The sequence below is a fragment of the Pyrgilauda ruficollis genome, unplaced genomic scaffold (genome assembly GCF_017590135.1).
Source record: "Pyrgilauda ruficollis isolate IOZ18807 unplaced genomic scaffold, ASM1759013v1 scaffold15, whole genome shotgun sequence".
NCBI classification, from domain to species: Eukaryota; Metazoa; Chordata; class Aves; order Passeriformes; family Passeridae; genus Pyrgilauda; species Pyrgilauda ruficollis.
This window is the reverse complement of record NW_024513654.1, coordinates 5,367,323-5,382,683: the sequence shown is the minus strand read 5'-3', so window position 1 is coordinate 5,382,683 and position 15,361 is coordinate 5,367,323. Positions and strand designations below refer to the sequence as shown.

The 15,361-nt window shown below is 44.1% G+C and overlaps 1 protein-coding gene across 2 annotated transcripts in view; it reads left to right on the top strand.

Annotated features, from left to right (window-relative positions):
* The window catches only part of GRK5 (G protein-coupled receptor kinase 5), a 148,408-nt gene that overhangs the window by 57,031 nt on the left and 76,016 nt on the right, over positions 1 to 15,361 (top strand). For both annotated transcript variants that reach the window (XM_041461383.1, XM_041461385.1), the window contains exon 2: positions 4,943 to 5,038. In XM_041461383.1, the coding sequence (XP_041317317.1) occupies positions 4,943 to 5,038 (96 nt within the window). The remainder of the gene's footprint in view (positions 1 to 4,942; positions 5,039 to 15,361) is intronic.

Genomic DNA, 15,361 nt, shown 5'->3' with positions numbered 1-15,361 from the left:
GAGCGTAGGTGGAACTAATAGGAAAGAAGAATAGTGAACCTGGGAGAACTTCCACATGAAACCGGCTAATAAGGGTGAAACTGTTTGCCTTAGAGGCTGAATGTATTAGACATGAAAAATTCCTAGGGGAAAATGATGGGCTGGTAAGTTTTATTCATGCTGTCTCATTAGGACAAGGTGCTCTAGGAAAACAAGATTAAAATTAGTATTCTTTTCCTTCACAAATACACAGCTAACCTTTGGTATTCACACCCACATGAGACATGAGGGCATTCAACATGGTGTTTAACCAGGATCATAAGACCAGCCTGATTCTAAGTAGCACAGATGCTAAAAAAGGAGAAGAAATTGTTTGGAAGCCATTCACCTTCATGTTTTGTTAGCCATATGTAATTAACAGAATACGGAACAAATTTAATGTTTTTCAAATACTTCAGAAACAATTTTCCAAGATCTTCCTCTAAGCTGCCTGCAGTCCATCCTGTACTGGCCATACCTTACTCTAATATGACATTCCATGTAGAACACATAGCTTCAAACACCTCCCTGGGACAGAGGAGAGAAAGGGTGGCAAGAGGAAGAAGAGAAGAAACATAAACATCTTGTGGGTGGAAATAGGACACTAACCATGATTTTTCTGACTTCTAATATTTTTGGAGTTTGTTTCACTGCTTTCACTGTGTAATCAAGCCTTGCATGCTGAGGCCACAGAGCTCTCTACTGTTGTTGGGAAGGCCTTGGGTGACAACCCAGGTGGTGTTGTGAAGTGGAAGATGGAAGTTGTAGTCATCCTCCAGTGATCTGTGGATTAACTAGATTGCAGTTAATACAGTTGGATGGAATACTTGGCTGTCTTGGATTAGCCAGACCTGGCAGCATGGGATGTGCTGCTGTCTTATCAGCTTGGGCAAGAACAGAGCAGCAGTAGGAAGCCAGATCATCCATCCTTAAAATCCACCTTGCATGGTGGCTTGAGGCACAAATGGAATATGCTACGGGTGTGGTGCTGGAATAAATTCATCCAACAATATGTTTTACTCTGTGCTGTAAATGATCTTCAAACATCTGAGCAAGAGCATGGCTTGATGCTGTCTTTAGCAGAATTAAGGGACTCAAAGCCTTGGCTTCTTCAGCTTCATCTTCAGCTCCATCCTCTGTCTCTAATTTCTCATCTTCAGCTCCATCCTCTGTCTCTAATTTCTCATTTAATTTTGGGCAAGCCACTTAATATCTCACTGGCTTAATAATATGCAGGTGTTTTCCTGTCTCCTCTTGGCATTAGGAGAGTAAGTATATCCTGAATAATGGAGGGGAATAAAAGGTAGGCACTTTAAGCTAAGGGTAGCTCCTGCTGGCAGATGTTTTACATGTGTGCCTCTGGTTATGTCTCTCTCCTCACAGGCAGAGATCAGAGCTAGATTTGCCATGCAGCATCACGAGATGATGTGAAAAAATGCCATGTATTTTTCAGTAGGTAGGATGTAAAGCAAATGCTTTTGTTTCCTGCAGGACTGGTTGATGTGTTAGAGAATTAGCTTCAACCCTCAGTTTGCAAATGCTGAGTTGTTGAGTGCAGGCAAGGCAGCGGGGCTGAGCTTTCGTGCTGCTGCTGGCATCTCACCTTTGGTTGTCAGCAGCAAAGCAAAATTTTAAAGCAGTCAGACCCTCCAACACTGCATGATGGAACTTACATTTCAAACATGGCATGTCTGTCAAGTCCTGCCCTGAGAACTGCCTTGAAGAATGCAAATTCTACAGACTGGAGGGTGCAAAGGCAGCGATTGAGGCAACGTGTGAAAAGCTTCCCTCTGCAACCTGCACCGTGACCCATTCAGAGAAACCTCCCCTTTTAGCTTTTAGCTCTGCTAGACAATTTACTGTGTCTCAGCTGCCTCACTGCATTATGTCCTTCAAACCCCCCAGAATTAACGTTTGGAGCCAGCAAACACTGCTGGCTCCACAAGAAAAGCTGGGAGCGGAAAGGTCAGGTCGATTAAAGCACTTGATCAGAATCTTTAACATAAAGACGTCACAAGCAAAGCAGGAACGCTGCTTCACACTCAGCTAAGAGCAAATGATTCATCAGGCAGGGCTGCTTATTTTTGGAGGATAGCCACAAAAGAGAAGGGAACATGCTGGCTGTATTGATCACGGTTGTAACGGGGGACCGCAGAGCCCTTCCCTAGTTTTGATGGAAATTTAATGTCAGGAATACATCACCCCATGTAAATACATCAATACATATTTTACATTGAATGGATTTTAAAGATGTTCTGGCCCAGCTTGGCAGAATCATGTCACCTCTGCACAAATCTCAGAGCTGTCATTTAGAGCAAAGGGCTGTTCTGCAGTATTCTGTGTTGCTTGATGCTGCTAAAGATGGAGCCTTTTTGGGAGGACTTCTATCAAGGTGGCTGGAGAAGCAGGTGTGCTCTGGAATCTCCAGTGCTTGTGCCTACCTTCAGTGGGTGAAGATGTACCAGTGTTGAGCATATTCAGCCTAAAGGATGGTTTCATGTGGCTGACCCCCACTGCCTGCTGTGTCCAGAAGTGTTTGGAAATACTGTTGGAGCAGGCACTGCTGCCCAGGAGCTGCACATCCCTTGAGCAGAGAGCTCCTGCTTGCCCCAGGCAGCATCTCTGTCTTGCCCTTGGCAAGGGCAGAGGTGCTGCAGTGGCAGCAGCTAGAAATGAGGCACACATGAAGTTTGGGTTGGGTATCAGGAAATGGTTTTTCACCCAGAAGGTGGCTGAGCACTGGAACAGGCTCCCCAGGGAAGGGCTCACAGCACCAAACTTGTCTGAGTTCAAAAAACATTTGGACAGCATTCTCAGGCCCAGGTGTGTTTCTTGAGGTGGCCGGTGCAGGGCCAGGAGTTGGACTTTTAGGTCTTGATGGGTCCTTTCCAGCTCAGTGTATTGTAGGATTCTATGATTCTGAGATAAATGAGTGTGAGGAAGAACACAAAGAGAAGAAAAGTTCAGGGAAGAATGGTTCAGAGAAGAAAATGCAGCCATAAAGAATGACTGGAAGAGAGAAGGAAGCAGGAATTCCTGGTGGAAGGATCATTTTCCCAGAGGAGTATGAGAGGGAGGGTGCAGGGAGAGAAGTGTAAGTACAGTGTGATGAGGCATAGGGGCAGGAGCACAAAGGAAAATGCCCCTGGAAGAGAAGGAAAAGAGGAGCAAGTGGAGGTGGCAGCCTGGCATGCAGGAGCTGCTGTGCAGGATGGCAGGAGTGGGCTTTTGGGGACATGAAAACCAATGGAGACCCCTAGGGTTGCTGAATCCAACCCTTTGTGGCCACTGGCAGCCAGAGCAGAGCCATCTGGGAACAGATGTGCTCCAGAAGTTGGTGAACAGATGATCACAGTGCTCACCCCGGCCCACAAAATGCTTAAAGCACTTTGTAGTTCACCTAAGGCCCTCAGCATGCAAGACCAAGAGAGCAAGACAAGCTGTGGGCAGAGGGATGGGGGAGGAAATTACTTCAGCAGCAGTGGCTGGGATGCACTGAAGAGGGGGGGTTGGGGCAGAATTCTGTACAGACCCAAGGGGTATGTCTGTGTTGCAGAATACTGTGTGGTGGGGAGGCAGTCACAGCTGTCTGTGCTTTCCTGCAGTCTCATTCCTGGAAAGGAGAGCAGGGCTGTGCTCCTGAAAGTCCAAACAAGCTGGTTCCTGCATGGCCAGTGCAGATATCTCAGCTGCATTACATACTGCAAAAACACAATCAGTTCTTGTCAATAAGTTTAAAATAATTCAAGACAGACTCTATGATGGCAAAACCATTGGCTATCAAAAGCAAATGAATAAAAGGTGAGATTCAAAAGAAGCTCTCCTGTGCCAAAGGTGACATTGTGTGATCAGAAATGCCCCAGAGAGCAATACTTGTGATTTTTTTCTGAGGCTCTTGTTTTCTCTCTGGTGGTCTGCTACTTCTTGAGTCAGTGCTCTCCTAATTTAGCCTGTAATGTCATGCAGGACCCCAGACACTCCCAATCTGCAATTGTGACTCTACCAACCCCTCTACAGAATTAACTCAGCTCAGAATTAGTCATTCAGCATGCCAGTGCATGCAAAATAGACTCAAGTGGATCAGGTTTTGTGTTCAGGGACTGAATTGCAGTAAATCCAGGGACTCGGAGAATTCCAGTCTGCATCTGGGCTCTCATGTCCAGGGGGATGCTCCTCCTCCACTGGCTGCACAGTGTCTCCGAGCAGAACAAAAAGAAGAACCAATAAGTGATTTTTTCCTCTTGAAGCCATTAATTTTCTCCTTCAGTTCTCCTGTGGAAGCAGCAGTGACCAGAGTGTGTAAGAGCAGCAGTAGTGCCATGTTGGCAGGATATGTAATGTGAGGGTGGGAGGGGATGGCAGGAATTCAATTTGAATTTTTCAGTTTTTCAGCACTTTTTTGGGATAGAATCAAGGCTTGTCCCAAAACCAGAAGGGGGATATCTGTGTTGAAAAGGTGTGAACTGTAATTTTACAGATTGTTTGACTTGTGTGAAGTGGCTCTTGGTTGGGGAAGAGGTGATGCTGGAGGTAGCACTGTCATCTCAGCTGGACCTGGTGGGCAACAAGCCCACTAACTTTCAGTGAGCTGATCTTCTGCCAGATGCCACCTCCTTGGTCTGTTTTAAGTTCAAACAAGTCGAGATTTGATCTGTATCATAGAATCATAGAGTGGTTTGGCTTAGAAGGGACCTTAAAGGTCATCTAGTTGCACCCCCCTGCCATGGGCAGGGATATCTTTTGCTAGACCAGATTGCTGAGAGCCCCATTCAGCCTTTCCTTGAACACTTCCAGGGATCTGCTTGTGCATCAGCCCTCAGCTTTAATTGTTAATGGTATCCATAAGAATTGTGACTGGGCAGGTAAACTCCAGGTGGAACTGTGTCCCCAAAGCAATCTAATCCTGATATTTCTCTCTCTGCAGGGGGTGGAGGGAAACGCAAAGGCAAAAGCAAAAAGTGGAAGGAAATCCTGAAGTTCCCTCACATTAGCCAGTGTGAAGATCTCCGAAGAACAATAGGTAAGAGCTTTTCCCTTCTTTGGAAGCACAGCATGAATAAAACATTCTATCAGAACTGGCTCATTAGAATGGCATTAAAGGCACTCATCATTACAGGGAGTCAGTTTACAGGTGGGCATGCAATGCACGTTCCTCCTGTGGTGCTGCCTTGCAAACTCAGCATTTTCTCATCCTAGCAGGGTTTGTGGACCAGGCAGGAGAGGCTGGAATGCTGCACTTGCAGGGCAGGGCATGGGGCTGGCAGCATCCAGGCCCTTTGTTTTCCCTACACAGGTTCCAGGACCCAAAGGGGTTTCACAGCTGGGCAATACCTGGCATGTGGGACAGGGGCTTTCCCTCTGTCCCTACAGTGTGTCTGTAAAAACACATTCAGAAAGGAATCCCCTCATCACATCCTGCATTCCCTTTTAGTAAATATCTCCCTATCTGGGAGGAAATGAGCCTTGCTGCCTGTAGTTGAATTTAGTATTAATTATAGTGTGGATAAGATGTTTGGAGCAGCAGCCAGGCTTCTGCCAGGCAGGTTTGCTCAGCAGCACCATCCCCTACTCAACTTTATGGAGGTTTTTTACAGGACATGTAAAAAACTTATTCTAACTTAATTTGTTTTATTCATGTGGGCCAAATGCTGCAGATTTGGCAGGGAGCTTGCAGTGTCCATTTTCATAGCACTGCATTTCTCCTGCTCATACATGCCAAATTTCAGCATTCTTTTGACTGCTGCCTTGGCAGACAAGGCTAGTAGCTATCTCCTTCTGCATTCTCCCCTGGAAAGCCCAGGATTACTGGTCTCACCACAAGAGGTTAACTTCAGCATTTGAGGCTTCTTTTCTCCCCTACACATAAAATCCAGTCAGTGGCAAGAAATGAATGAAAGGCAAGAATCTGTAACAACTGAGATAAGGGGCAGCATAATTTGTCTAACTTGGGTGAACTCCTGGGGTCTGAGTGACAGTGCCCTGGCACTATTTACATTAGAAATCCACAGCATGTTTATGCAGAGAAAATATGTGCAATGTTTTGAAGACTCTTTTCATGGTCTCCTTCAGGAAAATTTTCTTCCTTTGCCTTCTGTTGTAGCTAAAAGGAGGTAAAGAGAAGAGGGGAGGCAGGAGAATAGTGTAGGTTTTTCCCAGTTGACAAACATACAAAGCCTGACCAATTTCTGAAGGTACAGAACCTGCTGGAAGCAAATCTCACTTAATATATTATAATTTGTAAAGGGAATTCTCCCCATTGTTCTGTCAGCCTTGGTTTCCAAAGGGGAAAATGGCTCCAGATGAAATGTTCTTTCTTTAAAAAGGTGTACTATCCTAAAATGAGTAGTCTTAAGAAAATTAAGTCTGCCAATTATTTCTGTTTCTGAAATACTACTTCTGGCATTTTTTGTGTGTGTCAGCTTCACCCTAATGTAATTTGTTTTGCATTTTTTGGTGAATGATTTGGTGGTGTAACCAGGCAAGAGCCATTGTGGGATCTCTGGGCAGATTTGGTTTCAGTCACTTACAGTGATTACCTGTTAGCTGGGAATTCTAGCAACTGCCTTTTCCACGGTGGGAAATAAGGTCCGAGTCCTGGTTCTGTAACTCTGATTTTTGTTGAGTGCAGCTGGATGTGATTGCACAAGGAATAAGGCACTGTTCAGCCTGAATAATGTTACCTGTTCTTGCTGGCTCTGCCATTTTCAGTGAATCTCTGAAGTTGAAAGATCCCAGAGAAACAGTTTTCTGAGCTTCTCCTGGCTCGTACAGGGTGTCTGACACATCTTGGGTGGGTGGGTCTATGGCACTAAGTCCTTTTCATGTGTGTGCTCTGGATCCATTGCAGATCCCCTGCCCTGGGCTCTGTGCTCCCTGGAACAAGTACTGCTCACTGCAGTCCAGCCTTAAAGGGCTTCTGTTCCTGCTTCTGCTGAGGAAGAACAATTTCCCTGGCTTTAACCCTTCTTCATTTGTAATTTTCTGCAAGTCCTTTAAAAGGATCTCAGGATTTCAGGCTAGTGTCTGCACAGGGAATATACTGGAACATCTTTCCTGGCCCTTCACCTGCTCTGGGACTTGCAGGGATTCAATGTCTTGGGCTGTCTGCACATCAGCCCTTACCCTAACAATATCTTAACTTGCTAGTTCAGAAATAGAGAGCCCAGAAAGGCTTTTTCCTCCAAGGCCAGGTTGGATGGGGCTTTTAGTGGAAGGTCTGTTAGGGGGATTTGAACTAGATGATCTTTCCAACCTTCCAACCCAAACCATGGTTCTAAACTTTATACAAGGAAAAAGCTACAGCCTAATTCAATTTGTTTAGAGATCAGGAAAAATACAGGCATGTTCTGCTTGTCACAGTCCTCTTTACTGCTGTCCTCCTCCCAGCATTTTCCATCAGACAGAGTCTTGCCACTTAGGTTAAAAAAAAATAAATAAATCACAGCAAGTCTTAGAGGGTTGGATGAGATGGAACACTGGGCTGTTGAGGTTTTGTTGTATTCCTCTCTTCTGGATGCTTCCCAAGAGCCTCCAGGGAAAGGCTAGAGGCAGGAATGGGATGGACTTTTTGATTTAGAGCAGTCATGGACTGCACAGCTTAGTTTAATGTAGCCATAAGCAATAGATGGAAAATGCTGCTGTTGAAATTGTGGCAGTACAGCCTACATGTGTGTGTAGATGCCCACATCTTGGTGTAAAAACGTGTGTGCTTTTGCACCCCGCTAAGATGTACTGAAAAGAGTCTGTGTCTTAAAAAAAATAGTGTAGTGTGAAAAGAAATCTGTGAAAAACAGGAAGGCTGAAATAAACCAAGGGTCTGCGACCTGTGTTGACACAATTATGAGTCAGTTCATACCTTTTGGTTACCTCTGTGTTTACAGGAGACTCTGTGTTTGACTATCCATCATCTGGTGTCTCACTGAAAGACTTGCTTAGTAAAGCCCTTTTTTTCTCCTCCTTCTTGTGCACAGAAATAAAAATCAAAACACCCGAGAGAAACACTGCTTTTTGATAAATAAACAAACACTGGAAACGTCTTTATTAAAAGTGCCATTTAGCCAAGGAGCTATTTTTTTGGACTGGACTTAAAAGCAACTCCTTTTCTCCTTTCTTTTTTCTCCAAAGTACGCAACACCTTTTGCAGGGAAATTCAGTGGCCTTCATTGTGTGCTAATTAAATAAGCAAGGGAAGCAGGGATGCTGCACTTTACTGGGCTCTAAGAGAAGCTTGTATACTATGAATGGCTAATGCATGTTTCCATTTGCAGCCCTCTTCCTGGCTGTATTTAATTGTATCAAAACAGCCGGCCCTTTCCAGGTTGGAAGATTTCCATATTGGCACCAGAGGCCCAGTCAATCGATAAAAACTGATTTTTGAGGCATGGCTACCATGACTCATGTGATGGATGCTGCTGTAGATGGGGTTCTGCTATCTTTAAAACTCACAGATGACAGCTTAGCAAAAGAGAGATGTTTCAAGGGAAGAGAAAAAAAATACCAAGGAACAGCTTTAAAAGTTCCTGCATTTGACATGACATGAAGAGATGCCAAAAGTTAGAGATATCCACCGGTTTAAAGGCCTTCAGTAAACAAAAATATAAGAAAAAGTTGCAATTTGAAAGGCCAGAATGTCTTTTTGATGATAAAAGATTCTGGATGTCTGTAAATATTTCTGAATGACGCAAAAGGTTCTGTTGGTTAAAAGTGTGGAATTTTTATTTATTTTGCTCAGACCCATTCTGTGCTTTTTTTTTTCATAAAAAAACTGCCTGGGTGAAAGAGTTGATTATTCTGATCTTTGGCAAATTTTCATGCACAACTGTCCAAAAGCTATATAATAAATCAAGACTTTTTTACCCCATAGATTGAACCTTGTGGGGAAACTGCCACAGAATGTGTCTGTGTTTGTTGCATAGAGTGATTTGCTGCATTATTGCAGAAAACTTTTAACTCCTTTGGTAAAGCAGTTTCTGGTTGTGCATGATGCTCGGGTGGAAGAGAACGCTGAGGATTTCTCTTGTTAAATATTTTTATTCAGTGAGATCTCGCAGTCAGAAAGATCAGCCCCATTAATACTAATTTGGCCATTCTTGTTTTAAAAAAAATAAATTAAAATCCTTCCTTTGCCATTTAACCTCTTACATGGCATTTGCCTCCCATTTACCCAGGGTAAAAGTAGCTTGAGCTTCTAATTTTGGCACATTCTTTTCCGTGTTGTTAAAAATACACTTCTGCGTGAGAAACACTTTGTAGAGCTGGTGAGCAGAGTAAGTGGGACAAAATCGAAGCCACAGAGTTCACATGCTCACTTTTTACAAAAGCTGGCTCTTTTCTCCCCCCACCATTCTCTTGGGTATTATACTTTTTCAGACGTGATCAAGACCTTCACCTACACGATTTTTTTCCCCAGTCACTTTGCAGTTTATCTGCCTGGAGGCACAATTGGCAGTGCAGGCTCTGCAGTGAGCTTCAGATGCTTTGAGTGTTTGTGGAGCTTCCTAGAAATGCTTTGCAGCCTGCACTGAGCTCCATCCTGTGGCAGAAAGCCTCCTGCTGTACCCCTGGTGTCTCATTCAGAGGTGGCTTGGACCTCCCTCTCTGCTGCACGGTGCTGGCACGTCTTTCATGAATTCCCACCAGCCATTCTCAGCTTTCTTGACTCCAGAGATTTTCCAGCACTGCAGAGAGAAACTCATGGGCGAGGAGTCTTGCAAAAGCCAAGTGTGAATTTCCAGGCTTGCTGGGGAGGGAAGGTGTCCCTGAGAGACAGAGTGACAGCATGGCCTGTCACAGTTCACTGTGTGGCATCCTGCCCCTCTTCACTGGGAAGGGCATCACCCCCGGGGCTGTATCCCCCAGGGGATGGAGATGTAGGCAAGGAAATGCACTCCATGTGCAGATGTCACATATAAAGCTCAGGCACTGGAATGGGGAAGGAGAAGGCATCAAAGCCCAGTCTGATCAAAAACACAAAGAAGCAGCCAGTTTTCTCTCCACCAAATTCTTCACCTCAGATGTTTACAGTGATTAAAAAGCATGGTTGGGAAATGTAATCCTGAAGCCAACAAACAGATCAAAGGAAGGACTTGCAGCTTGACTTCTACTGTAAATAACCAAGCTCAGCTGGTTATAACTTCTGTGATTGTCTTGTAGTATTGGTCTGAATCCTACACCTAAGGCTGGTCTCGTGTTTTTGGCTAAAGCTAGAGTTTAAGTTTTTGAGAAATATTTTTTTGGTAGAAAGCATTAGCTTTCCTTGGAAAAACCCTTACATTTTTATTAGAAATATTTTTTCAACAAGCAGTCAGGATTCCGTGGCGTGAAATAACTGCAAGGGGAACCATCTCCTCCTTTCTTTCCAAATGTGTAGGAATGAGGGTAGCTGTGTGGGGAGGATGCTGGTGAGAAGTGTGTGTGTACAGCCAGAGCTGAGTACCCAGCACAGAGCTCTACACCACTTCTGGGAGGAACTGGCTTTTCTGGAAACCTGGGGAATTAGAACTACTGGAGTAGAAAATGCTGTCTAGTAAAAATATTTAAATGAATAAATAAGACAGCATACTGTATTGTTGGTATACTCTTAACTGAAATATATTTCTAGAGAAATTAATGTCATTTAAGGCCCAAACTGGTAAACATGTAGGCCCAAAAAGAATTTTTTAACCTCACAGGGCATCACTTTAAATTCAGTTGATGCCATGTTGGGGGGTTTTTAGCAATCAGAATCATGCTCTGTGTGAAAAGCAGTTTTCCCACACTGGTGCCCTTAGATACCTGCAACATAATACCTATAGATACCTAAGACATTTTTCAGTCACTATCAGCAGCAGCAAAGATCTCTTGCTGCTGTTCTCCCATCACCCAGGTGCCAGCCCCACCTGGGTGTTTGTTCTCAGGTGCTCAGGGGAGGGACTGGGGCTCTGCATCACCCCTGGGGTCACCAGGACCTGAGGGCTTCTTGTGGGTGATCCCATGGGTGTTGGAGTGGTGCCTGACAGAAGAGCTCCTGGATGAGTTATGCTCCATGGTGGTTGTCTGCAGGGCCAGTACAGAAAGACCAGAGAGAGGAACCCAAGAAGGACTGAAAACAAAGTTGGAAGGATTCCTGAAAGCTCTGGATAGGATTTATTGCTCTGGAAAAAGTTATGCTGAGTTTTTTGGATTACGTTAATGCAGAAAAATACATCAAACTAATTCATTTCTACAGGAGAAAGAAAGCCCTTCCCCTTGGCAGTGCCCACTCCATACACTTCCCTTCCCCTCGCTTTCCTTTTCTACAGCAGACATCACTTTCCCCTCTCTGCCTTGAGCCAAAAGGTCTCTGTTGCTCCTTCAAAGTACAGCTTATGCAATCTTTCCAGCACAGACCTTCCTGCAGAGTTGCCCTGTAGTTTCTTGGACTTGATGTGCTGTCCCATATCGTGAATACATCTAAATTAAATTAGATACTCTTCAGGGGCAGGAACTGGCCACATGATAGAAACAGTTCCAGCACATGAAATGATATGGCTGACGTCAAAACCATAGTGTTTGTTTACAAACCCACAGTTGGTTCAGTTCCTTTCTTTAAAATCCTTCAAATTCAAGTGTAATTCCATCATAAACATAGGTTTCTAGTGCTCAAACGTGGACAAACAGAGCAATGTTTGGTGCCCTTGCAAGATTAGCTGTATCCAGTTTATAGCTATGGATGGAATTGAGAAGGGTTGGGGTTTTTTTTTTTCCCCTCCTTGTAATTTTTTTTAATGCCAACGCAGAAAATATGTGAAAAACAAGCTGTTTTATGCATCTAGTGAGACTCAAGACTAACACTGGGAGAACAGGCTGCTTGCAGGCTGCTTGTGCTTGACAGCTTCCAGGACGGGAAGGGGACGCAGGGGAAATGAGTTGAAATGATCTCAGCCCACGTTCTATTTACAGAATTTATTTCACAAGACTTAATCCATTGAGTATTACCTTGGCAGGGGCAGCCCAGAAAGAAAGCAAGAAAGACGTTGCTATTCCCCATAAAGAACGGGCAGCAAATCCACAGCTCCTTACCAAAAAGTGAGCCCCCACCAGTCTTCCTTCAATAGAAAGCCTCCTAAGGAACAAATATTATCACCGAGCTTCTGCATTTGTGTTTTGTGGCAAAGACTGTATTAGCCTTTGCAAACTGAGAAGGAAAAAAAGGCCACGACTTGCACACTTTGAATTACTTTCCAACGTTATTACAGGGATATGCAGGAAGGGAATTAGAAGAGAATATCCTTTTACAAGATCTATTTCATCTCTTGCTGAAAATAGAAGTAGATATTGTGAGCTGCAGGGTTTTTCATTATCTCATTAGGTAATGTGAGTCATTAAGTCTAATTAATACTTATGCAGTGATTTGTAAAATGCTATAGAAGTGCTCACGGGTCCTGTTAAATAGTAGTACTTGGTTGTTAAGGAAATTTATTTTAAAACCAATTCAGCATCTGCTGGGTATGGGGAATGAGAAGTAGGGCTGCATTTATGGTAAAACCTTGCTCTTATCCCTGCAGGACTCTCTTGTGGCTTTGCTCCTGGTGGTGATGGGAAGGTGGTGGCAGGACAAAGCTTGGCTGGCTCTGCTCAGCTCTGCTCGAGTCAAAGTTTTCCTTAAATTCAACTGTGCAGGAGCCCTCTTTTATAATGGAAGGAGGGAACTGCAGGGAGGAAAAAGGGAGAGAAAAGATCCACCAGACCTACTTTACAGGGATGCTGTGAAGTGAATGGCCTGAAATCCTCACCTTTGGGATACACTCAGGCTTTCAGGCAGGGATGGGATTAGCCAAAGTTAATGCTTCTTGAGGAAAAGAACTCATTTGGAGTAGTTGGTAGAGGAAGTTTTGCTTTGACTTGGCTTTTGTTGGTTACTACAGAGGCCTCTAGGATTGTGGCTGGGCTTTGTTGTAGGGTTTTCTGGGAACAGTCATGCACCAGGGAAAGTCCCTTAGTGGAAATATGGCCCATTGTTGTCCATGCACTCATGGCTTCCAGCTGACAAGGAAAAGAGAGGTTGAGTGTTTTTAAGATAGTCCCACACCTATCTTTTAATTCTGATTTCAAGACAGCATGAGGGAATTCACATGTGGAATGCTACAAGCCTGATTTTTCAGTGGTTTGGCTGAGTCCCTGAAGTCGTTGAGAGATTCCATTTATTTTTCAGGTAATCACTCTGTGCTGCTTTGAAAACACTTGGAGGTGATAATTTGAAATATTTCTCTGTGCTCTGTAGATCAGAAATCAGGGCATGGCCATGAATTCTGCTACATATAGGTATTAAAATAGAACCTCCACTTGGCAGGATCAAAGCAGGAGCTATGAGGCCATTTCTGAACAGAGCCTCTGGTTGTGCCAGTACTGTTATTTACTTATTAATCACATTTTCACCACGCTAAACTGATTCCAGGGAATTCTAAGACAAGTAAAATAAAATACTCTCTTTCCCTCAACTGCTGTCCCTTAGCTGAACTAATGGAAAGGATGAGTGAAAGTCCAATTTAGGGAAAGGAAATGAAATTATGGAGCAGGATATTATAATGCAAACTATGAAAAAAAACTCCCAAGTTTGGGTAGGATGGTAGACTGATACTTAATTTTGTTGAAGAACCCCCTGTTGTCCTGGCATTGGTAAAGCCAGTGAAAAACGGCTCAAAAACTATTATGAACTCTTATAATCCTTAAAAATATGTTATGACTTTTAAGTTACAATTCAATTTAGTATATTAAGAAAAACATGAAGTGTTTTACCTTTCCAGAATTATTATGGATTTCAAAGGATGGGGAGTCTCTGTAGTATTAAATGGCCCACAAAAATATAATCTTTGGAGATGGTTACAAACTTCTTTGTACCTGCCAGATTTCACCATCCTCCAGCCCTGCACCAGCTTTATATTTGTTCAGTGGCACTTTGAAGGTCTCTCCATGTCACATTGATTTTCTGAGCTCTCTCTTGGACAAGTCAGGTCGGTGTTGACAGACTGGTGAAGGCTGTTCTCGTGAGCAGCAGGACCTGGCTCAACTACATACAAGTAGAATGTTGAAACAGCTCTCTATAAGTAAGTGCTTTCAGGCTTTCATAACTCCTGGTTCAAAATATTTTTGGCATTTGTAAACATGGCTTATGGAGAAACATGGTTTTGAGCACAGGAAGAATTTGGTGTAAGTCACTTCAGAACTATTCTGATCAGTCCAAACAAACAACATTCAGCACTTGAGCACCAGGTTCGTTGCATTTGACCTTTTGGTGTGGGCATAGTTTGTTTCATGAACAGTGACTTCAGCACACTGAGCTTCAAGAGAGGTCTAAAAAGGAAGTAGGGACACCCTCAAAGGTACAATACTGACTCTGTAATGCAAAAGAGAGAAACACATGGTGGGAAACTGACTGCATAATTGGGAATATTTGATTTAATGTAGCAAAGTTTGACATGTTTATGCTGATCAGCTCTCCAGCAAGCCAAAGCCAACTGGCAGCCCTGCCACTTCAAGCAAGATGCTTTTCAGATTTCCTTTTCAGATCTCTTCAGCTGAACCTGCTAAGCCATGAGTAACTAGGTGGGAAATCTTTGGAAAAGATCTCTGTGCTGGTGACAGGGTGGGCCCCACAGGGGAGGGAACAAACCTGGCCTTGGGGAGGGAACAGCAGCACTGTTGGCTCCTGGGGCCTCTGTGTGCCCAGGTCTGTGCCCAAGGAGGGTGGAGAAAGAAGAGTGTGAAAGCTGTAGGTAATTAAAGTTACATCCCCTTTGTATCATCACTGGGAGTATTCCCAAGGCTTGTTCTGCCTGTGGGAGAACAGCCAGCATGAAAAGAGCAGCTGTTAAGCAGCCCCAGTGCTGGGAGTGGACCCCATGACTGTCCTTAGCTCCATGGAGGCTTTCTCCCTCCAAGGTAGAAACTCTTTCCTTCTAAGACTGCTTTCACCCCTGCCCAGGAGACTGTGGGTGTCCATGGGGCACTATAACCTCATTATCTTCCATGGAAATAAAACCCCAACCAACTTCTAAAAATATTGTCTGTGTCAGTATTGTCCATGACAGTGTGACTATGAATCAGTGGTCAGAGCTGCAAGGGAGAATTACAGCCTTTTCTCCCTGTTCTTTGCCATGGACAGCCCCAAGTCCTATGACTGGCACTAATGTCTTTTTTAGAATCTACATCAAAGTCTCCTCAGGGTGCAGGGACCTTTCTTATGAGTTAAAAATCAGCTTCTTTAGGTGAGATCTTAAGGAGTGAAAGGAGGCAATGCGGAGTTTCAAACTCTGCAGAGGAGCTGCCAACGCAAAGGTCACACAAGGTTGTGGTTACTCCCAGTGTGCTCTGCAAAGGGCTCTGT